The sequence below is a fragment of the Phalacrocorax carbo genome, chromosome Z (genome assembly GCF_963921805.1).
Source record: "Phalacrocorax carbo chromosome Z, bPhaCar2.1, whole genome shotgun sequence".
NCBI classification, from domain to species: domain Eukaryota; kingdom Metazoa; phylum Chordata; class Aves; order Suliformes; family Phalacrocoracidae; genus Phalacrocorax; species Phalacrocorax carbo.
The window spans coordinates 74,354,326-74,379,641 of NC_087548.1; the positions used below are offsets into that span (position 1 = coordinate 74,354,326).

Sequence of the window (25,316 nt, forward strand, 5' to 3'; positions counted from 1 at the left end):
TTTTTAAAAACCATGACTGTTGTTAAGCAGAATTTATGAACAATCCTTCATCTGCATTGATAATTGAGAGCTGTGGAAGAAGAAAAAAAAGGAAAATCAATTAGAGAGTGTGCATACACTACAATGTTCAGCTTGTGCTGCTGCTTGAGCATCCTGAGGAAAAAGCATGCCTTCTCATGTACAGGCAACATAATCTCTTATATACGGTTATGCTTCTTCCAGACTAGAATTTACCTGTATCCAGCAAGCTCAGTATGCAGGCACAGGCAGTCAAGTAATTTTATCTTTCCCCAGCATACCCCGGATAAATGGAGTTAAATTTAAAACGTTAATGCAATGCACGTTTGCCTATTACACAATCAGCAGAAGAGGTAAACTGACGTTTCTCACCCCAGACACAAAGCGCAAGTTTAAACTCTAAAAGCTGAACAGGAGTGCTGGGAAGTTTCTTCACACGTATCCCCTCGAAAAGGGGAGCAACATCACAGTCACAGGAATTGCTTTACACACTGCAACGAAATAAAGGCAGGGCTCGATGGCTTAGATGATTATTAACGAGCAACTGACTCACTAACTGGGCACAAACCCAAACCGAGCCGAGGCTAGTAGTCACCAGGTTGCTCTGTCGCGGCATGGGCCCGGCGGAGGGCATCGCCCCAGCCCTCCCGGCGACCGGCCTGGCCCGGGGAGGGTCCGCACCGCCGGCACACCTGTGCTGGAAACAGCAATCCTATCCTGCGGCATACAACGTCGCCGGGAGAGCCTTCAGACTCTAAAACGATGAATGAAACACAATAAAGGCAACGCAGCGATATCACCCCGTCCCTGTTGGATCAGCTCAGTGACGACCGGCTTCCCCGAGCCCTACTCCCGCGGATGAAGAGCTGTGGCCTCCCCAGCTCGGCGACAAGGCCTCCGCGGGGCAGGGACCGGTTTTAAAAACCGTAAAGCTTAGTTTAAGGACCGGGAGGGAGGCCCCCCTCCTCGGCGGGGCCCGGGCGGAGGGGGACGTCCCCAAGGTCAGGCCGCCGGCGGCGGGGCAGGCAGGGGCGGGCAGGGGCCGCCCGGGGGCGGGGGGCGCGGTAACGGCACCAACACCTCACCCCACCCCGCCCCGCCGCCGCCGCCACCCCCGTGACTCCCCGCCCCGCCTCACAGGGGCCAGCGCTGGGCGGGTGGGGCCTACGCCTGACAGAAAGGCGGCGGCGGGCAGGCCGGGCTGGAGGCGTCTCACTGTGCCAGCGGCTGGCGGCGCGCAGGCCGCCGGGCCGGTGGTGGAGCAGCAGCAGCAGCCGCCGCCGCCGCCGTCGTCGTCGCAGCAGCAGCAGCCGCCGCAGCCGCCGCCGCCGCCTTCTCCTCCTCCTCCTCCTCCTCCTCCTCCGGAGCACGCCCGCGGCAGCCGCCGCTCCGCCACGCCGCCGAGCGACCCTCTCGCACTTGGCTCCCACCCCGCTCCGCCGCCGGCTCCCGCTCGGGCCGCCGCGCCCCGGGGATGGCGGTGCTGGCTCTGGCCCTGGAGGGACTCGCCATCTTCGGGCTCATCCTCTTCGTCGTGCTCTGGCTCATGCATTTCATGTCCATCATCTACACGTAAGCGCGGGCCGCGGACGGTGGCGGGGGGAGGGGGGGCGGAGGGAAGGCGCCGGCGTTGTTCCCTCACCCCCTCACACCCCACTCAGACGCCCGCCATCGCGGCCGGAGCCGCCCTGGCGCTGAGGACGGGGCAGCGGGCCTCGCCCTCCGCCGCCCCCCCCGGGCGTCAGGCACGGGGCGGGAGGGGGGCTGGTTCTGTCTTCCCCTGGACCGGGGCCGTCCCGCCGCCCCCGTCCCGGGTGGGCTGCCGGAGGGGACAGCTGCCGCCCGTCCGCTGTCTCCCGGTGACACCCCCTTTCCGTGGGCTGCCGCCGCCTGCTTTCTTGCACCGCGATCTTTGTTCCTTTTTGCCCGTAGAGAAGCTGCCGGGGAAGGCTTGCGTTCTGTTGTTCGCTGGTACACCTGTAAAGCCGGGCTTTTCTGCTGATGGTGGGAGACCGACGCGCGCAGCGGTTATAAAATGTGTGCTTTTTGATTGTGCAACGGGTGTGCGGCAGAACAGCCGAAGTAGCGCGGTACCCTGTGCTGACCAGACTGAATTCGAGCTATAAGTATGCTTTGTTTTTGAGAAATGACGGTAGTATTAGTAAAAAAAAGTATATATAGCTTGTCCAGACCCTTCTTGGATAACTCCAAGGAAAAATGCTTTAAGAATTTGTGAGGAGTGTTTTTATTTTGGTGGCTGACAAAGAAAGCAGATTCCTGCTTGAGCTTGGCAGAGGAATTGCCTGTGGGTATGTGGGGAAAGGATTAAGAATGCACCTCTCTTTCTGTAGAAGACCCTGTTTTTACTTGCTTAAAAAAAAAGGCCACTGTTGCATCACTACAGGGACTAGAAAATATCTGAATTTCTGTTTGCTTTGCTTGTGCTTATCTGTTCTCCTTTCTTACTGCTCCATATGTATCTGGTAGGTATCTGATAAACCCCAGTTCTTGCTGAAGATACAGCTTCTGTTGAATTCATGGATGCTAGAGATTTGCTTACGTTGCCCTTGGTCATGGTTGCTTTGCTTTTTTTATGTGAAATAGCTTCTAAGCTGTAATTATTTTTCTGTCCTGTAGTTTGGTTGCCTTTAGATCTTCAATCTGCTCAGATAATTAACTTATCTCTTGAAAATACACAGAATCACAAAGGTCTTTTCCAGCTTATAAGATCAAGTCAACCGTAAACCTAACGCTGCCAGTTCACCACTAAACCATGTCCCGAAGCACCAAATCCAAATGTCTTTTAAATACCTCCAGGGATGGTGACTCAACCACCTCTCTGGGCAGCCTGTTCCAATCCCTGACAACCCTTTCAGTAAAGTAATATTTCGTAATACCTAATCTAAACCTCCCCTGATGCAACTTGATGGGTGCTGGGCCATCTTGTCTACACTGTGCTCTTCCCAGAAAGGTTGGACTAGATGATCCCTGATGTCCCTTCCAACCTGGGATTCTGTGTGATTCTGTGACTTCTTCTCACAGGACTGACCCCTGCCTCGCTACAGCCTCCTTTCAGGTAGTTGCAGAAAGCAATAAGGTCTCCCCTCAGCCTCCCCTTCTCCAGGATAAACAACCCCAGCTCCCTCAGCTGCTCCTCATCAGACTTGTTCTCCAGACCCTTCACCAGCTTTGTTGCCCTTCTCTGGACACGCTCCAGCACCTCAATGCCCTTCTTGTACTGAGGGGCCCAACACTGCACACAGTACTCGAGGTGCAGCCTCACCAGTGCCCAGTACAGGGGCACGATCACCTCCCTGCTCCTGCTGGCCACACTATTGCTGATCCCAGCCAGGATGCTGTTGGCCTTCATGGACGCCTGGGCACTCTGCTGGCTCATGTTCGGCCAGCTGTTGAACAACACCCCCAGGTCCTTTTCCACCGGGCAGCTTTCGAACCACTCTTCCCCTGGCCTGTAGCGTTGTGTGGGATTGTTGTGACCCAAGTGCAGGACCTGACACAAAAACCTGCTGTATGGGTTGCCTTGGGCACAAATGGCAAGATTTCAGTACTGGGGAGCTGTGAGGGTGCCTGGTGGGGGAAGAGACCATGATCTGCTGTGGGCACAGCTGATTCTGGACAGCTTGGAAGCTGATGAAAACGGACCATTGTATGCTAAAACCTCAACCTCTCAGATGAGTGTGTGTGGTACTGCTGCTGCTCATAAATCTTTAAGAAAGATTGGCACCTATGAGGAGCAGGAGACACAAATGGAGATATGGGGGAAGACATGTGAGAGGGTAAACAGAAGGAAAAAAGATGAGGTACAGTAAGAGGCATGAGAGGAGAGAACAGAGGAGAACCAGAGGAAGGGGATGCTGTTGGGCAGTCCATGCCACAGGAGCTACACCCTCAAAGGGCATGCCTCGTGAGGAGGCTGCACACTGGAGCAGGGACACTCCTGAATAGTCTGTGGGCTGCCAGTAAGCCATGCCAGAGCAAGCATACATACCCCTGAAGGGACTACGACCGGTGGACAACCCGTGCTGGGGTGAGGAGACCCTGAGGGACTGTAGCCTCTGGGTGACCCACCACTGAGGAGACTGCAGCCCATGGCAGACCTGTACAGGGGCAGAGACTCTGCCAAAGGGCTTGTCATCTGTAGGTAAGTCACTCCAGTACAGGTACACATGCTGGAGCAGAGTAACAGTTAAGCAACCAGCAGTGGGGGAAAATGAGTAAGGAGCAAGGCGTGGCAGGAAAACCATTATGCATTGACCCTTGCCTTCTGCGTTGCCTGGCTGAAGGGCTTTGGAGGGACTGAGTGTAAGGAGCAGTGAAAACAAGAGCAGTTCAGATAGAAAGGTGGGGAGAAAAGGTCTCTAACTGAAGCAGAGCCTGGGAAAGGAAGGCAAAAGATGCTTCTCTAAGTTTGGTTGTTTGTCTTTTTTCCCTCAATACCCAAACCAGTAATTAATTGTGTGTTAATTGGCATTAATTTAAAGTGAGTACCATTCCCTGAGTTGAGACTGTTTTGCTGGTGACAGTGGGGAATGCAGGTAGCAGCTCCACCAGGTGTGGCCTGCGGCTGCTATATTTGCAGTGGTATAAAACATAAGAGGAGTTGTGTGTTTTGTCGTTAGGAATTTGTTGCAAGTGTACGTATTGTGTATGGGGAGTGAATGCAAACAATGTGTTAACTGGTAGAAAACTTGCCGGCTGCAAAGGTAATGGGTAAGAATTGGGGTCATCTTGTCCCAGCCTGTGAGACCCCTGGAGAAAAGTGTGCTTCCGGTAGGGCACTTGAGATACCATGCCAGCAGGTCTGGTGCCAGGAGCTGACTGTCATTGTCAGAGTAATGAGCTGGTGGTAACAGAGATATTTGGTTTTCGGTGTGAATAGGTGGCCCTTGGTTGGAGGTGAGCAGCTGGTAGCACTGAAGTGACCAAGTCACAAGCTGTGGTGGGCTGGCAGGCTGTTGTGGAGGAGCTATCCCAGTTAGTGATTTGGCAGATCAGTGGAGGCAGGACCACTGGTCCCCATAGTATGACTGCACAACTGCCCTTTGCTTGTTGTAAAGGTAAAGAAATGCTGGACAGCAGTCATCCCAGGGAGACATCCTTGCAGTAGCTGTGGTGGTGCTGGCAAATGGAGCTGGTGGGATATAGCTGATGGCTAGAGAAAGCACTGCTCTGGTGAGCTTGAAGCCTGTGCCACTTGTAAGTGCTGCCCTGCACACAGGAGGAGGGCAGTGGGGTTGTCTGGTGGAATGGTATGTGAAGGAATGGCCTGGTCCTGCAAGCAAGGTACCCCTGCAAAGGGAATTAGCAGGAGGAGGTCATCAACTGTGTTTGATTCGACTGCTGGATTGCATTTATGGGGAAGGGATCCCAGATAGATGGTGATTGTTAATGCCATGACCTGAAAATTCTGGTTGCTGGACACTGTTACTAGTGCCCCTCATCACATAGAGACACTTTTGCCCTGGACAGTGGGCACAGCACACTGCACCCTTTCCTAGACCACCAAGGTGTGAAGGGGTCTCCACTTATAGACGGAAACCCCTTTTGATGTCAGTGGGAGGATGTAGTATTGCAGTAGAATTGTGTGAATCTTGTCACGTACTGGAAACTACTTACGCTGTACCTTCATGAGGAAGTAGAGAAGAAAAATGAAACTAATTAGTTTTCCTGTTTTCTCTTTATGGACAGTATTGTTGGTTTAACATTTTTTTTTTCAAGTCAGTGGGCTGGGGGCTGTTTGTGCCTGATCGGCACTGTGCCTAGCAAAGCTGAACAACTGCTGAGTTGGAAGAATTGATTGGTGCCACTGGAGTACTAAAATAATGTTGAAACATGTCAGCAAAGCTGTTGTGGCCTAGGCAGTCCTCCTCCTGTGGTTCCCCATTGGTATTTTAGATGTTTGATTTAGCAAAAAGCTTCAAACATCTGTGAATTAAGTAGGTAAACAGGATTATTCAAGAAAGTAACCTATTTTCTCTTGAAGTGCTGTCTGCAGCTGTCAAGGTTAATGTCATGACAGCATTTCAGCTCTGTTGTAATTGCTTGAAAAGGTGTAGGTTATGGATATCTGAGGTAATGTACAAGGTTTCAGTTGAGGAAGAATGCCTGTTCTTCCATATTGCATTTGCAAAATCTGGTTCTTGCCACTTCTTTTCCCTACTGACCCTCCCCACTTTGAATAGTTTTGATTTATAAATAAGTATAGTAGGATGGGTTGATTTCATACTCCTTTAAAATAAACAGGTGGGCTGAAGCAATGAAGTGCAAATAGCCACACTGTTAAGTCAGAAGGCCAATTTAATAAATTGTCTAATATACGTGATTATGAAATGGGTCTTGGTTTGGTGCTCTCAGTAATACTGAGTCAGTGAAGTAAATGCAATAAACGTGGACCAAATAGCAGGTTTTTATAGCTAGTAATTAGATAAAGTGCAGTTTGTATATATTACTCTGCATAGTAAGCCTGTGAAATTTGACCTGTTTCAGTTGCAGAACTGTTGTACGCAACTCAGAACCTTGACTAAGACCATTCCTTGCTTGTGTATAGGTTCTTCAGTCAGAGATTTGGTCAGTCAGCTGATTTGGTAGGGAGAGTTCCATGTTGAAGATTATCTGATATACTGACTCTGAAACAATCTGAAGTTGTGTAGTTATATGGGCAACTAAAATGAACTTTCAGAACTGAAACCAAATGTATAGCTATATCTGAAATGGAAGACCATGTGTATGATGTGCTAATAAGGAAGAAGGATTTATAGTGTTGGCTTAAGTGTTAATCAGGAAGCTGAGGAGTAAATTCTGGTATTTTTGCAGTCTAAAATAGTTGCTTAATGATTCTTACTAACTTCCATTCTAAGGACAGGCAAAGAGCAGAACAGAAGTCGTATGACATCTGGGTGGAACAACAGCAACAAAAACCCCAAAATACCTCCCCCTTCCCCTTCCCCCCGAACTCAAAACCACAACTAAAGCTGTTTCCTTGGAGTTTATGTCACTCTAATACATCTTGTAATTCTGAATTACTGGCTAGGAAGATCTGTGGCAGTGGATTTGCTGTTTTAACTATTTCAAAATAGATGGTCTAGTTTAATAATGTTAGGAGCTTTCTGAACATGGTGTGCCTTTTTCTAAAATAAAGCTGGCAAGCAAAGCCGGCAGAACCTAGAGAATGCCTTATTCAAGCATAATCAATCTGATCTTGGTTTCCTGACTATGTCTTCAGACTAAAGTCTGAAAATGAATGAAAGCTTTTATATTTTTTTCTTTGAATAACTCTCTCTTTGTTGTTGCTGATTATTTCAGCTTCAACACCAAGAAGAGGTGTGTATTGTAAATTTATTCTGGGACTGAGGAGAGGCAAAAGACTGGCTTTTGCATTAAGGAAGTCAAATCCAATCTTTGGTGACTTGCACTTAACACTGCCTCTGCCACAGGTTTCCTAGCAGATGTTTGGTAAATCTCTTAAGCTGTTTATATCTTGCTGCTTTATTTGCCTGGTCCACAAAACTGAGCTTATGGACTCGTGCTCTGGTTTTGAGTCTCCATTGTTCTTGTAATAGTTGTCAGTGGCAATTCTAATTATAGCACTTAATCACTCTCTTGAAGGAATCGACAGTCAGGTGATACTGAGGTTGTTCATTTTCTTGGTTCCCATGTATAAGTAGGAAGGCTAGTGCATGTCATTTAATTGATAAACATATTGCTGATTTTAGCTTTTTAAAATGACTTAATTGTCTATAAGTTACAGTAGTCAATGAAGAAATAATGAATTCTGCATTCATGTAGAATTTGGATGCTGACTTGTCTGCTGAGTAAAACTCAAGACTTTCAGAAATGTGTAAATATAATAAAACACCTGAATGTAACTAAAAATAATAGCCTTAGTCTAATGCATGTGTACACAAGGAGGAAATTCACAGATGCATAAAACTCATAGTTCCTGAAGTAGTTATATAATGTTGAACAGTTTTCCGAACATGGCTTCCAAACCCGAAAAACCCCACATAGCCAATGTTTCACTTTGACAAACATCCCGTATTTTGTTTATAATGTGAAGTCATTTTGATCTTTTGGTTAATGATCTATTACTGTAGAGTAATTGTGACCTTTATTCCTTAAAAAATAACAATTCTGTTTCTCTTGGCCCTACCCGATTGTCTTGTCACCCTGTTTTTCTTTTTGTCCCTCTTGATGCTCAGTCCATGATTTGTGTCCAGGCTTACCCTGCTCTGTTCTGACCCCTCTGCTTGTCTTCTCTGGTCTCCTTTTGACCTTTTTGCTGGTTGGCTGGGCTGTCTCTTCCTCTAGGCTGTCTTGTATCTTCCACTGTTAGTGTCTGGCAATAGATTGGCTAAAGTAGCCGTCAAGAGCAGTAGTAGTTATTCACTTTTTCATCATACACAGTATTTCATCACAGGGTTGCCTTTTTTGTTTGTTTTGTGGAAGTGCTTCGGAGGCAGTCTTGTCACAGATAAGAGCAGTGTAGATCTAACTTAAAAGCTGATCTTCAGAGAACTCGTCTGTTGCTATCAAGTGTTACCAGGCATAAGTGAACTAACATTTTGATAGACTGTGGAGATAGTGCAAATACTTGTTTTGGAGATCAGACATACCCTTCCCTCTAGTTGATAATCAAACTCAGCTAGAAAACTGAGAAGAGTGATTGCACTGGAGCTTCTCCAGAAAGTGCCTAGATGTCATCTAGCATGTGCAGAATGCTGCATCTGTTCTTGGGTTTGTCTTTATTTCTTAGATGAATCTTTATTTAACTTGAATCATTTACACTGAAATTTTCCATGCAGGTTGTCTACCTCAGGGTGAATAGTTTTTTTCCAGTTACGTAGCTGATGACAAAGTTGATGTAAAATGTTGGGAACTTTAACAATAGATTGTTGTCTATGATCTTGTATATGTGGAATAGGGAATGGAGAAAGCTCATGATTTATATTAGCAATGTCTTTCTACAAAAAAATCTTAGAGGCTTAAAAGAAAGCAAAAAAAGGCCTTGGATGTTTGACCACAAACTGGGACATTGGAGACCATGAAAAGTTGGAAAGCTATCTGAGGCTTCTCTTTGATCTTGGGTAATGTTTTTATCTTCCTGCTCTTTCTTTCAGTAACACTGTCTCCAGTAATCTGTGCATTGAGGATGGACCTTACTTCATGCAGAAATCTTAATGTACTTGCTGGGTTGCTTTTACTCAGCAAGGGAATGACAGCATTGTAGCAGAGGCAAATCTGAAGGCTAGCAGTGCAAAGATGTGAAGTCAAGTACAGTTACTAGGGAGGAACACAGGAAGATGACAGTATGGAAACACACAAGTGGCTGAGGCTTAGACTCTTTCTCTAACAACTCAGAGGTGGAGGTGAGGGTCCAGTTTGTCAGCACTGAAGGAAATTAGTGTTTCAGGATGGAAATGCCTGTTGCAAGTTCAGTTCCAACCCACTGTTCATAGCTGGACCAAATTTCAACAGTTTGCTTTGTGCACAGTGTATATATAGATAGGTTGATGATAGTTTGTGATAGAAGATGGAAACTGCTGAAGAGATGTTAAGTTTGAGGTGGACAAAATCACTGGGGTCAGTGGTGGGGCCAGTGGTGTTTGGCATCTTCATTAATGACCCGGAGGACGGAACATATCAGCAAACTTGCTGATGATGCAGAACTGGGTGGAGTGGCTGATATACCAGGTGGGTGTGGTATCATTCAGAGGAATTCGGACAGGCTGGAGAAAATGGTCTGACAGGAACCTTGTGAAGCTCAACCAAGGAAAATGCCAAGTCCTGCACCTGGCAGGAATAACTCCATGCATCAGCACAGGCTGGGGTCTGACTGGCTAGAAAGCAGTTTGGCAGAAAAGGACCTGGGAGTGCTGGTGAACGACAATTTGACAGTGAATAGCAATGTACCTGTTATGACAAAGAAAGCCAACAGCATACTGGGCTGCATTGCTGGCAGGTTGAGGGAGGTGATCCCTCCCCTCTACAGGGCACCAGTAAGGCTGTGTCTGGATCGCAGTGCGCAGTTTTGGACTCCCCAGTATGAGAGAGACAGATATTCTGAGCAAGTCTGGCACAGTGGTGTGGAGATGATGGTGGGACTACAGCATCTGATATACAAGGAGGAGCTGAGAACTGGGACTATTCAGCCTGGAGAAGGTTCAGGGCAGATACCATCAATGTGTATAAATACCTGATTTTTGGGGTGGTGGCGGAGTGTGAGGAAGATGGGGCAAGACTCCTCTCAGTGGTTCCCAGTGATAGGATGAGAGGTGGGAAGCACAGATTCAAATTTAAGACTTCCGTTTTAAACAAAAGAAGACTTTCATGGTCAAACACTGGAACCTGCTTTCTGGAGAGGTTGTGGAGGCTCATTCCTTGGAGGCAGGAAAGGCTGGATGGATGCTTCTGAGCAACATGCTCTATTTAACCCTACTCTGAGCCAGAGGGTTGGAGTAGCTATCTCCAGAGGTGCCTTCCAACATCAGTTTTTCTGTGATTTTTGTGAAAGATGACACCCGGGCTGCTGCCTGGATTATTATGGAGTGACAGACTGAGAAGGAGGTTGTGTGGAAGATGTAAGTTGTGCATGGTGCTTATTTTAAACAAGTTGAAATTTACCTGACACTGTGTAGTCACGAGGCTTAAATTTGGGTAATCCTCAGGGGAAGACAGATCTGGAGAAAGCCAGAGTTAATTTTTGAGTTAATTATTCTAGGACTGTGGTTGACTGAGTTTCTGTATTACAAGATTAATAATTAGAGAAAGCAAAACAGTGCAGAACCAGAAATCTGGGAATGATAACAATGTCAGAGAAAATCCATAATGTTGGAGACAGTTAGGGAAGGACAATTTTTTTAATAGTGTAAGTCAGGAAGATGAGAAACAGACTATAAACTTTGGGGTGACAGTGTGGTAGTAGCATCTCTGAATATGAATGATTTAACAGAATGCAAGGAACCAAAGCCCAGATTAAAGACTGTCTAAGGTAGACTTAGAGGAGAGGAATTGTGGCAGGCTGGATGATATGCTTATGTTGAGAGGTGGGAGGATGCTGCAATAGGTCTGACAAGTGGGTTTTAAAAATAAACCACATCTATCTTTCCCTTCCGTGCAAACCACTCAAACAGAAGACTGCAAGATTTAGAGTATTTAAGGTGAAAATCAAATGGGTTGGATTACTAGAGCAGCTGGATCTCTTGGAGGGCAAAAAAGCATCCAGCCTTGTATGTCAGCTGGAGTGGAAGAAGCTGAAGAGTGGAATGGAGAAGAATGTAATATTTTTGTCAGGATATGAAGATTTCAAAGAAGTTTGAAGAAGTTGAGGCTTTACTTGAACCATGCTTCTATAAAGGCATAACTTTTGATAAAGGTGGGCGAGTAGAGTAGAAGATGGTAAGTGACTGCAATTTGTGAAATATCTGTCAGAACTGCACTGTGGCATGCTAAATATGTAACTAGTTTTGCTGGTTTACTAGAGCACCCTTCAGTGTTTGGCCATCACTCCCTGGGAATTGCATAATGCCCAATAGTGGTGCCAGAGTTCACTGGGATTTTTACCTTTTATTTTAACTGAAATGAGGTTCTGAGGTTCTGACACACTTAATATTGGTTTTGCAGTGTACTGAAGACTATGCTTTAAAAGAAATTAATGATTACTTTATTGTGATAAATGTTTTGCTATAGATCTGAAAAGCTTTTCATTTTGCTAATTGCAAGGTGAACAGTTTTGCATTTTCTTAAACATTTTGGTTTAACCCCATACAGCAACTAAGCATGACACTGGCTCTTGCTCATTCCCTGCCCCAGTGAGAAGGGGAAGAGAATTGGAAGAGTGAAAATGAGAAAACATGGGTTGAGATAAAGACAGTTGAATAGGTAAAGCAAAAGCCACACACACAAGCAAAGCAAAACAAGGAATTAATTAACTCCTTCCCATGGGCAGGCAGGTGCTGAGCCTAGGAGAGCAGGGCTCTGTCATGCATAATGGTGACTTGGGAAGACAAACACCGTCATGCCAATTGTCCTCCCCCTTCCCTCTTCTTCCCCCAGCTTTATATACTGAGCATGATGCATCCCTTTGGTCAGTTGTCGCCAGCTGTCCCAGCTGTGTCCCCTCCAAGCTTCTTGTGCACCCCCAGCCCACTCGCTGGTGGGGTGGGGTGAGGAGCAGAAAAGGCCTTGGCTCTGTGTAAGCACTGCTTCAGCAGCAACGAAAACGTCCCTGTGTTATCAACACTGTTTCCAGCACAAATCCAAAACACAGCCCCATGCTAGCTACTGTGGAGAAAATCAACTCTACCCCACCTAAAACCAGCACATAAATTTGTTGCTTTTAGTAACAGTCAATAAGGACCTAGGCTGGACTAAACCTTCTCATAATTGGCCTGGGTGAATTTATACCTTGAATCAAATTATTGTAGTTGTAGCATGCATAAAGGAAGTCTTGTGCTATCCTTTGGGCAAGTAAGGTAAAAACATGTTTACAAGTGTAGACAAAGATAGAAAGCCGAAGTGAAGCATTGTATTAAGTGAGAGATTAGGACTATCTTGGCAGTGCTACTTGTAACTTTTTGCTTTGGAATTGTATTAAAGTAATTTTGAACACTTGATAGGTGCTTCTAGTGGACCAATCTATTTTCATTAAAACAGTGGGACAGCTAATAACATCTGCGTTGCCAGTTTGTGCTGGTAGTTGAGTTGGTCTGGTTTAGACCGCTCAGATTGTTGGCCCCCTCTTCAGAAACACCTCTTTGTAAACTGAAGACTGTTTTAGTTTGGATTTTTTTTTTTCCCTGGGTAGGGCTCAACTCAGCTTTGTCAGCAGTACAGTTCTTGAGGAAGAATCTGTAAGTGAAGTTAAACATTTATTTTTATGTTGTTTGCAAGTACCATATTTTTATTAAGTGCTTGTATTGAGGTCTTGGTTGAATATGCCTGTGTAGTAATGACTTCCAAGGTGACTGTTTCCTTGGTTTGATAGTGGGTAGTGTGCTACACTTCATTAAAAGCAGAACAAAATATTTCTCTAGACAGAATAATCAAGCTGCTGAAAATTTGATTTCAGTCAATTTACTGAGCTGTTATTGAGGAGATATCCAAAGCACTGTCTACTGAAGTACTTCTTTTAGCTTACATCAAAATGCATTTTTCTTGCAAGCCTTGCTAAAGTAAGAGTCTGGGTTAAAAAGGAGAAGAAAACTTTCAGATTCATCTCCTTTATGAGAACATATTTTGAACCGTTGAATATTAATAATAAGAGGAGTAGCAACTAGAAAATGAGATATTCTTCCCCCCTTCATCCTTACAGATCTCTATGATGCACTAGGGGACAGGGGAGGAGTAGACAGGATTTGGAGGTTGCAGGAGTCTGGAGTGTGTTTTGCTGCTTTTTCACCTGCCTGCACAGTGTGAGGTGGTACAGTGGGTGGTTGAAACAGTGTCAAGGGTTGTACCTGTTAACCTTTTGAAATAGTAATGAGGTGTTTCAAAATTAAGATAGTCCACACTTCCTTTGAAGCATTTCGAAGAGAGATGATACATATGTTTCGTAACAGCATTTCCACACAGATTGTTTTATGTAGATTGTGTAGCGATGAGTGAGGCAGGTAAATGTTTTTGAGGGTCTGTGAACCAAGTGTTGTGTGTTGTGGTTTTCTTGTTTTTCATATAGAGAAGACAGGTGAAATTTACCAAGTCAGTTTTTCTGATTTGTATCTTTTAGAAAAACTAAAAGAAACCTCTTCTGAAATGCTGTCAAATATGGTTTATCTGTAGAAGTGTTACTTTAACTTAACATTTTATTTTTTCATAAAGTTTCAGTTTCTCATGTTCTTTATAGGAGACTTATTCAAGCTCTCCAAGACATTTGCAGTGCAAGGGCAGTGACACTGTCTCACTGACAATTGTGTAGTCCAGACAAGGTTTACAGCTTTTTTTATTACCCCAACTGGGGGTAATAGGGCCTGGGACTGTGTGTCCAAATTCGTGTGAATTGGTGCTTTGAGTAAGGTTTCTGCTTCAGTGGTGTGCTGTTTTGTGCTCTGGAAACAGTTGCGGCTGAGTTAATTAAATAAAAAATGGCCTGTCATCCACTGAAAACTAAGACAAAAAATATTGGCATGGTATCTGCTTTATGATTCGTTAATGTAGTTTCTGTTTAGTCATTAACACAATTCTGTTACTGGCAGTTAACTGTTTTGGAAGCTTTTAGGGAGAAGAAACTGGAAAACGTTGATGGGTGGCAGGGATCTTTGGCTCAAAGGGAGCAGTAAGGAGCAACCTGGGATCTGTAGGAAGTACACTATCTAATGTTTAGTAAATGATGTTGTCATTTGAACTTGTGCCGTATGAAATGAATAGGGCTGAGCTATTTTAATCCTATAGATTTGCAAAATAAGTAAGAAAAAACAAATTTAATAGTCACACAGTACAAATACTATACAGATTTGTGTTTTGAAAGATCCCATACTTAACACTGAGGGGTTGATCCTGTACTGAAAGCTCTCTGCTGTGGTTGGTTTATCTGGCCCAGAGTTACTGCCATCCACTGGAGATGCTTTCATAAGTAAAACAAATCATGCTGGATGCAGTTCTCTGAAGTTGCATAATGTTTTTTGCAAGGAGTCTGTATCAAAAAGCATTTCTATTTCAATGTCTGAGTGGCTATTGATTTGATGCTCAAAGGGATAATACAAATCCCCTCCTACTCCTACACCTTTCTAAACATTTCTGCCATTCTAATCTGCCTTTAGTGAGCATGTGGCTGTGGTGACTCAGATGAGCAAGCTAGCTTTTTCTGTGGGATAGTTCTCTGATCAGCAGGCTGATCCAATTTATCTTGTGGCGCTGACTGCTTTATAGCCACCAGTAGGCTTAGGGTGTGGGAAAGTAGAATCAGGGAATTAATTGCTATTTTGATGGCAGCCTACAGATAAGCTACAAGGGAAAACTGTGTGTTCATTTTAATGCTTAGTATGATCCAGTAATGGCTGTGTTGTAGGAAACTTGCTGTGTTTTAGTTAAGCACATGTAATTTCAGCTTGCTGAATTGTAGGCTGTCTAGGTTTCAGACTGTAAAAGCACTCCTATTACTTCAGGTTTAACTACTATCTATTGTATGGGAGCCTGTTCGTTTCTCTTTTTATCGTGCACATATGGGGGCAGGGAGGAGAGTAGGAAAGGGATTTCTAGATTAAAAAAAGGAGTGTTTGTGGGTTTTAAGTTGAGGTTTGTAGTGTTTGCTCTTTCATCTTCCTGAAAGATAAGGTTTGTTCCTACTTAAAATTCCAAAACACAATTGAAAAAGTTTTAAATTCTGTTACCTTGCCTTTTAGAAAAAAGGTAGGGATTGCATCTACTGAACATGACTTGTCATAGTATTTGGAAGATGCATCTCAAAGAATTTCAGCTGTTTAAGAAGAGTTAAAATTCAAAATGTCAAATAGCACTACCTAGGATTTCTACTGTTATGCATTACATGATTTTATTTGTCTTATTACTACCCACTGATTGAACTACTACTTTGCTAAACTGGAAGAGCAGATTGATATTAGGTTTGTGAGAACATTTACCTTTGAAAAATTATAATTATCACAATCTAGGTTCTTTTTTGCTCAATTCTATGTCAAGACCTTTAATTAGACTTTTTTTTGGTGGAAAAGCTTTGACTCCTATTATGGAGCTTGTTTTAACATTTGGTTTTTTTTAAATCATTCCCATTCCTCTCCTCCACTCCTTTTTACTTCAGTGCATTACATTCTAAGGTCCTTATTTTTTGGTCTGTGGGGTATGTGTAGAACAGGGGAAAACATACATTGAAGTGAATGAAATGTTTGGTCTGCCTTCTACTCTCAGCTGGCATGTGATGAAGCACTAACCAGTTGCAGCATGCTTTTCAACATAAACTTCTAGTATGTGAACAGTGGATTACATTTTTTGTTTTCAGTTTTTCTGCAGGCATGCATAAACCTCTGACTGTTTCTCTTCTGGCAGGCAGACACAAGAAGTCTGTACTACAAAGCGGGCACCTGAATCTTACCCACCATTTCCTTCTCTCAGACTTGCCTATTACCTTCTATCTCTGATCATCTTATTGAGGCTAAGTGACATGTTCATTGTTTTTAATTGTGATTGCTGTCATTCTAGAAGTGACATTAGGGTTTCCTCTTAAGTAATTTCCACTTATCCCCAGCTGTGCATTTCTGCTCCTCCCTGTTGTTGCATCTGATGCTTGTGTAACTGTTAAGTCAGGTGGATTGATTTGCCATGTGTCTTACAGCCATTGAATCAGATGTAAGCAGGGGGCAGGAGTGGTGGATGGTGAAGACTACCTACCTGGTGGATGGGTTGACCCCCACCAGCAGCCAAGCAAAGGTGCCCTGAACTGGTGCCAGCACATTTCTGTGGGGCAATGTCTTCCTTTAAGGCATGCCACCCTTCTACCTCTCCTGCCTGAAGTATTACTTCAAGAGTCACTTATGAACGCTGGCAGAATTTTCTACTGGTAATGTGGTTTGCTCTTTCTTGAGGGCAAATAAGGACAGGGGAGAAGCTATAAGGGATTGAATGCTGTAAAGGAAAACTGTGATGCAGAGTTGGTTGTGGAAGAGTTTTTAGGGGACCGACCCTGATCCTTATATATGTTTCTAGGCGGAGGTGTTGTGCCCCCAATGCTGCTTCTGTGCTGACACTAGTCCACCTCTGACTCCATGGTGAGTGGGCTTATGCTGTTCATCAGTGAGCAGCTCAGCTTCTTCTGGAAGCCTGCTGAAGCCTGAGGAAGGAGGAGACCCTATTCCTCCTCTTCTCGCCATGATCTTGGCAGCACATTCAGAGCCACCTTCTTGAACATGCTCTGGAGCTTCTTGCCAGCCTTCCCTAAGGTGCCCTAACTCTTAATTTGGCAGAAAACAACATGAAGGTGGAGGAAAAACACAGATTTAACTTTCTGTGAAGTGAGTGGGTTGAAGCAGGATTGTACGGGCCTTGGTACTGGCACAATGTCTTGTTTGGCTGGTGTTGATGGCAGCACAGAGAAGAAAGAACACTGGGGGATCTTTGCTGCTGGTGGAGCTGCATGAGCATCTTGCCATATCCTTTCAAACTGTATCCTTGCTAAGTTAAACTGGCAAGATGGTGACATTACACGTGGGGTAATAGTTACATGGTGGTTTAAGTATCTCAAATAGGTTAGTGTGGGATCAGACAGGTGTCAGCACCACTGGGAAGCACAACACATCCTGGAAAGAGGGGAAAGGAGGAAAGAGGGAGTGCCCCTGAGTGGTAGCCTGTAGTTAAACTGGTTCAGCTGTGTTATAAAACCACACTTTGAGGGGGGGGGAAGGTGGAAAACAAGATCAAGGTGTTTAGGTCTTGCTTAAGAATAATTCTTTCCATTTGCTAGGAGGTCTGTGGCCACAGGTGGTGATGGGTTTTGTTTGATCTGTTTTGCAATTTTCAAATCTGTTTTGGAGGTTGCTAAAAAGGAGTAGCAGTGCAGTAGGCCTCTTAATGCATGGTACTATGCTGTGTGCTTAAATCTGGGTAGAGCAGTATGAGAAAGACATACTTGATAACAGTGTGTTGTTCAGGCTTAGTTGTTTCATTGCAGAGCTTGTCGTGCTGCTCTCTGCCTACGTGCTCAAGAGTCTTATTTTGCTTCCTGGTGGGGTGGACCAAAGCTCTGACAAAGGCTGGTTGTGCAGACCCCTTCCTGCCTTCACAGGCAAGCAAAAATTTGCACTGTAGCTCCCAAACCAAATTCTGTCTTCGTTACTCTGATATATCGTAAATAACTATTCCATCTATGGATATATAGTTATGAATACATTTTTATATATAAAAGTACAATCTCTATATAAAAAGTGTTCTTGGTTACTTAATTGTAAAATGGTCACGACTATAAAAAGTTACTGCAAGGAGGTACTGAAACTTACTTGGTAGTTATCTGTGTGTTCTTATGTGGAATTGTCCTTATACTACCACATTAATGGGGTAGGATTTTAAATGGGCTAATATTAGTCTTTGTGAAGCAAGGGTGCTGTTAAGCCTTTCATGAATTTAGGCGTTGTCTCTAATACTTCTTGAACTCCCCCACTCAATCTGTCAGTTTTATTTAATGCACTGACCAGTGTGGTTTACCTGTAGAAATTTCATTTTTTCTTTTGTGCATAAAGGTGCCTACCTTTGGAAATGCTTTAACACAAGATACGTATAAAGTAGGAACATATGAGAAGCTCAGTATTTTTACCTTTCTGTTGCCAAAAAAGGCAGGATAAAATGTGAGATTACTTCTCCTGTTCAAGCTGAGATCTCCTGTCTGTTGCTCCATAGCAGACCTATATGTCACAAACACCTGTGTGAGCTGGGTCAGCTCACTAACACGAAAACGAACTGGGGAAGGGGTGAGTGTGTAAATTCAGAAGTAGGAGCAAGAAAACAGCCCCTTTCAGAAGTAATGATCTGCTAGTTTACCGCAATGGCCGGTGGGACCATAGACTTCAAGGGATGTCTTCAATGCTTCCTGCATCTTGTTAGCACCGTCCTTCAATATTTAAGTATCTGTTACAAATTTCTGACCAAGAATTACTCTACCTCCCCCTAATAGTATAATACTTTACTTAAAGTAGCTGCTGAGGGAAGGTTGAAATGAGTGAATAGAGTGTTTCGGTTTTTTCCGCTGCTTTTAAAAGGCATTACTGTCTCAGCTGAGGGATCCAGCGGTCTGTCTACGGTAGCAAGCTTTCTGGTTTTGCTAGAATACTCTCCTGCCCTTAATGAGGTGGGGGAGGAAGTGTATGTAGTCTTAGTCTCTAAAAAAACCCCAAAAGTTGTTGCTTAATTTGATACAGGTTAGCAGTAATTCATCATGTAGTATACTGGGCAGTGATAACTCAGTAGCCTGAATTTTGCCTTTGGAATTGCTTTTTTTTTTTTCCTCTGAGAGAAGAAACCTAGATTACAGTTGATTCTGTGGGTTAATTACTATTGTGTTAAGGAAATAAGTTTGAGAAAATTTTGCAGATGCCTCTTGCATGATAGAGGATAGCTGAACTATAGCTCCTAACACCATTATGCAACCGGCTGCTTTTTTTCTTTCCCCACTTACATGCATCAGACCTACCTAAAGGAATTTCACAGTTTCACTACCTAGAGATTGCAGGCTGATCCGTTTAATATATGTAGGCACAAAAGTGCATATAGATAACCTGGCTACTGCTCTTTCACACAGAGGATCTGAAAATGCCTTTAAATAGTGCTCTGCCAGCATCTGTTTCAGAGCTCAAAGTTGTTACATATTCCTTGGTCTAGTGTTTTTCTGCAGCACTGGGCAGAGGTAGAAAAAAATGCATTAAGCAAGAACACCTTTATAGTTTTGCATTGAAATTAGCCTAAAGCCATTAACAATATATAGTATTCTATATGCAATGCAAACTTTGTGAAAGGATTGCTTTCCTTTACCCTTTTGAACTGTCATACATGCTAAGGGGTAGTGAAGACCATTGTGATCAGAACACCTGAGAGAACCGAGCCACCATAAGCACAAGTTAGTGCTCAAAAATACCAATTTACTGCTTCATCTTACCTCTACTTTGGAGATTTTGGTTCGCATTCTGCAACACACAACTTCATTTAGAACATACATGCATCAGCTATGTTAATGTTGCTTAAATTTAGTCTGTTATTTTGACTTCCATGTTAAATATTAGCCTTAACTTGAATATTGTAACTTGTTTTTTATAATGGCTGGTCTCTTCTCTGGTGATGGCAGGTTTTTTAATTATAATTTTTTTTAATTCTTCAGAATATGCCACTTCACAAATAGCCCTTCTCAGTGCAAAATGAAGTTTTACTGTTAATTTGCCTCTTGCTCCATAGAGTCTTAACAGAGCACTGCAATTACTGGTGTGGAATTGGCTTTACCTTAGTGTCACAATACCACAGTGCTTTCAGGATGGCAGGCTGCCCCTTTTGCACAGTGTTATGAATAGAACATGAACTAGAGTCTTATTTTTAAGACAGCTTGCTAGAGACAGTCCTACCATACTGAGCCATACTCTGTCAGTAGCCTGTATGTGGTGTTTCATAGCTGAATAGATCCTGACAATGCTGCGTGCCTCATTTGCATGTTTTCCAAGGTTTCTTGCTGTTAACACCAAGTGTAGGCTTTTCCATATGTAATTTGATCACCTGCATAATCCTATGTGTCAGCATGGTTTGTAATATGATGCCCTGCAAGATTCTGCAGTTTTATTGCTTGGTGTATATTCTTTATCACAGTCCTGCCTCAAGTCTGTCTTCATCCTTTCTCTCCTTACCTTTTTCCATTTACTCTACCACTTCCTTCTCGTATTTCCTCTTCATCACAGGTTTTGCCTCTGTGCAAAAGCTATGTACATCGCTACAGTCTATTTTAAATGGGAGTACTTCCTACCGCCTCCCTGCCTTGCATTATCTGCATTTTGCCCCTCCTGGTCAAAGCTGCTTTCTTTAAACTCTCCCTTCTTATTGACACTAAGGCTCTTGTTTGCTGTTGCATGTGTGAAAATTTGTTTGTGGTAGCTATCTGAACTATTGCTTTTCTTACTTTGTTCTGACTGTTCCTTGGCTGTTAATTGCTCGGCAAGACTATTTCAGTTTACCTCTGCAGTGTCCAGGCTTGGACTCAGTACCAGTACAAGGACATAATCTGCTTTGTCCTTCTGTCTTTTCAGTGAGCACATCGTTTATACTCTGTAACAGCATTATGCCCCCGGTGTCCTGCTGCAAACCTGCTTGAAAGAAGCATGCTGGGGGGTGGGGGCAATGAGGTAACACATGTAAGGTTGTCACTGTCCCATTTCAGGAAAAAATAACTCTAGAGAGCTACTGGAATCTCAGTGGACCTCCGTTGTAGTTCAGTAGCTTCACTTGGTCAGGTACCTTCTTCAGGATCATGCTTCCTAGGAACTTGCCTTTTTTTTTTAATCATTTAACTAGGATGAAGCACTCCATGAAGCAACCTGATTCCCATTTTGGGTTTGTTTTTTTTTTTGAGGCAGAATGTTGTGAATGTTAGTGTGAAAGTTTAAGTTAAGAATTTTTACCATTGGGTACATGCTGCAATAAAATACTATTTCAATCTGACTACTATGCATGTTGGAGAACTACACAATGCAGTATATATACTAATTTGCAAATTTTAGGTTTCAGCAAATACTTTTTCTCCAGTTATTTAAACTATATATGTTTACTTGATGCAATTTAAATTGTATACTGGCCTATGAAGCTTTCAGAATTTAATTTTGAAGTCATTCACACAGTGTAGGGTTAAACATTCATGTTAGTGAGTTGTGACATGAACATCAATTTACTTTGTATATTCATTGCTGAAATACTAGTGACTGGAGTTGTGTTCTCAGTTCATCTATGCTTCAGATCCAGCCTGTTGTCCAGTTTCTAGAATTTTTATACTGCAGTTGATTGATCCATATTCTTTCCTGGCAGGTATTAACAGATTGATCAGTAGGATCAATTGTTTCCCCTGTTGCTTTCACTTTCCTTTAGGTTTTGTATAACATAATGCAGCAAAAAAACACCTGACCCTTCTCTTGGGGTTTTTTTGGGTTTTTTTTGCCTTGTTTACAGTAAATTGGTTTTTCTGATTATCCTGTTATAATCCTATGAGTTTTAATGCTATGGAGGAAGGGAGAAACATTTTTTCTAATTTGAAAAAAATGTTACTCTGATTGTTCAAAATGCATTAGTCTGAAACGTCTAATAAGTTGAGTAGGTTGGATTTAACCTACATACAATGCTATGCTTTTTTAGGCATTGTCTCTCACACATCAACTGTCAGATACAAAAATAGCTATTGTTTCTACAACCAAAAATAATTTTTTCAGCATTTTTAACTTCCAAGATTTCTTAGTTTTTACTGTATTTTGAACTGAATTCTCTAGCATATTTTTCTTTATGGGGTGATATATGTTGTTTCTCCTTACAGACGCCTTCACCTCAATAAGAAAGCCACAGACAAACAGCCATACAGCAAGCTTCCTGGTGTTTCACTTCTGAAGCCCTTAAAAGGTGTGGATCCTAACCTGATCAACAACTTAGAAACCTTCTTTGAACTGGATTATCCAAAAGTATGTGTACTATTTAGTATCTTTTTTTACCTACCATGCCTCCAAAAGTCATATCAGAAGCCTGGGCTAGAACTATGCAACTTGATAATGTCTTGGATTGTTCTTCCTTCCACAGCAAATGCATAATTACACATTTTACATGTTGCAAACAAATTCCTGCTTTTTAAAAAGCTGTCAGTAAAAGACGACCAAGGATTAGGGACAAAACATACTCTATACTTCACTAAGATCTGTTCAATCATTATTCCAGTATTGTGGTGTTTTTATCAGTGTGAAGCCTTTCAATCTGTAAAAGATAGTTTGAGAGGCCAGACGCCCTCCCCCAATTAACTATTTCTCTGTAACAGAGTCTCTAAAAGGGAATAAAAGAGAATCTAAAACATTCTCTTAACTAATAGCCTGAAACTTTCTGGTGGTTCTTGCAGATGGCTCATCTAATGAAGAATTGCTCAGTGATGAGGTGGTGTACCTCACCAGTTGTTGCTAGGTAGTCTCCAAGCCACTTATCAGTGTTGGGAAACAAATAGTTAATAAAAGCTTACATGTGCTCTTGAATACTGTTTAACTTTGTAATATAAGTGATAAGTGTCAGATGCTGTCCTTGCTTTAAGGAACTCACAGTTGGAAGGAGAAACTGGCAAATGCTTGCTGCATTGTTCACTACTTGTGTACACTCTTGTGAATGGAAAAAGGGCTACATTTTCTACTGCATATCTCCTGAATTCTAAACTTGTAACTTGATTATAGTAAAACCTTGTTTCTCAGTTCTCAAAACTGCTTCTGTCATTGTGGCTTCAGTTGTAGAAGGTCAAAGGTATGTGTAAGCTGTACAGCAAGTGTCCTTTATGTATTCTGAGGGCTTTATACTTGCTCCTAAATCGGCAGGGTAAAACAAACAAAAAAACCCCCACCATTTTAACTTACTAAAAGTCGGGTAGTTTTTCTGTAATGGAACTTGGGGCCTTTTAAAAAGCTTCAGGCATGAACATTTGAATCCTTTTGACTCAACAGAAGTGCAATAAAGATTAAGTGTGGCCAAGAAAAGTTTAAACATACTTGAGGCATGCTGTGAACACCAATATTGCAGACAGTGTAAAGAAGCTGCAACAATCTTCTAAGCTATTTTATGACTATAATGAGCATCAAAACATTATGCAGCTGAAATATTTGACTACAAATACAATTTGTTTTCAAATTCAGAAAAAGACCTATAGAGGGCCTTGCTTCTGATAACTTTTACATATGGGTGGCAATCTTAAAATATTGCTACTGCACACAAATCTGGATTTCACTTAACAATAGTGGCAATCCTTTATTTCCCAAGGAGAGTGAAAATGGGAGGGATGAATGCTTCAGCTTACTGGGGTGCAGATCCTGCAGAACAAGCAAGATCCCCAGCGTGTTTGAAAACACTCCTGTACAATAACTACAAAAATATTTCATTTAAGAGATTGACATTACACCACAAAAATTAGAACAACAGTATTCCTTGGTATTCAAAGTTCATCTGTCCAGGGAAAAATTATTAGGCACGAATAATCTTAAAATTGTTCCACTGAAGTGATACTGATTCTCTGAAACTCTTCTGTGATACCCCATGTGTGAAACAATCTTGTCTTAAACTGCAGGACTTACATGTAATATTTTTATTAGTGAACAGTTCTTACCTGCTGTGCATATTGTAATTTTGGCAGAAATATTTCCATTCATGTTATGTCCAAATGAACGTGGTTATAAAGTTTATGTAGATAAACATCTCTGTATTTCTTCTGCTGCAGTCATATGTTCTGTTGTTCTTTACTTTGTGACTGCACACAAAGGCCATTTACTGTGAATTTTTCTGTTTTCAAATATTGCAATGTCAAAGTTTTTATTATTTCTAATTTAATTTCTTGGAGAATAGGAATATAGAAGTGTCCTTGCAACAGTGGATTCAAGACTGACTAATTATGAGCAAAAATAGTTGTTGTTTTACATATGTATTTGGATGAGCAATAAAGAACAAATTTCTTCAGTTGGCAATTATATGGTGTTAGGATTGTTCTGTTGTGGTGGAAAGACCCTTCTACTTAATGAGACAGGTCTTTTACCCTTAAAATTCCATTTTCCATGCTGGTAAAATGCTAGGGATCAAATACTGCTTGCTCTTTAGACAAATTGGCTTTGAGTTTGCATTCTGAGAGGTGGAGATGTGTTTGATAGTTTGTAGTGCTAGACCAAGTCTTACCAACTCTCATTTAGTGGTTAATGATTTTAAGTTTCCACAACATTCTGAATGCAGTTAGACTTGTTGGAGTTTTTGTGTTTAACAATAAAATTTTTTCATTAAAGACTGTATTTAACTTAATGTCTTCTGTTGTATGAAACACTTACTGAACAAGAACAGGCAGCTTTCAAAATTCAAGTTGTTTTTTGCTTAAGTAGTTTACTGAAAATAAAGTTCAGTGAGGTGGTAGTTTAAGAACTCTTTTGATTACTACTTGGGACTCTTAATTACAACTGCTATATCAATTGAGGTCCAAGAAAATTGCTTTTAATGAGATTGAATTTTTAAATCTTGGACTGTAAAAATGCCTTTTAGATATCTTGATCAGAAGAAATTTGCATTTTCAGAATATTCTTTGGATTGAAGCTCTGATAACTTGTTGTAATAGTTCAGTAATCTTAAAAGAGAGCAAGGTTGTATCAAGTAAATATTCAAGTAATTTTCTGTTAATGCAGTCTCAAGACATTGAGTGATTCTTAAAATGCTGTTTCCTCACCCACTGTCTGTAGCTCATGTGTAACAAGCATGTAGATTGCTGAAACTGCTACAGTTTTTCCCTACCTTTTTGATTTTTTAATCATTTTTCTATAATAAGGAAAATACATATACATTACATATGCATATACAGGTTCCTGAGCTTAGCTTTTTTAGACAATTAAGTGAACGTATACTGATCTCTGTGGGTTGCCTTCCAACTCTGTTCTGCATATGAATCTACAAAGTAGATGAAAAGAAGGTGTAGTTCAGAGGCATGCAGTCAAGCATATCATCATTCCTTTGATATTTTGTGTGCTGTAATTTCATTGAATGTAAGATTGGATTTAAGATTCATATGTGAACAAAAACAGAAGTGGAAATAAAAATTTTACCTGGTGTACGAGGAT

General features: G+C 42.4%; 1 protein-coding gene across 1 annotated transcript in view; it reads left to right on the plus strand.

Annotated features, from left to right (window-relative positions):
* Nucleotides 1–1,137: 1,137 nt before the first annotated feature.
* UGCG (UDP-glucose ceramide glucosyltransferase) overlaps nucleotides 1,138–25,316 on the plus strand; it is a 32,851-nt gene continuing 8,672 nt past the window's right edge. Inside the window, exons 1-2 of the mRNA XM_064439483.1 lie at nucleotides 1,138–1,590; nucleotides 22,025–22,166. Of these exons, the coding sequence (XP_064295553.1) occupies nucleotides 1,493–1,590; nucleotides 22,025–22,166 (240 nt within the window). The 5' untranslated portion in view covers nucleotides 1,138–1,492. The remainder of the gene's footprint in view (nucleotides 1,591–22,024; nucleotides 22,167–25,316) is intronic.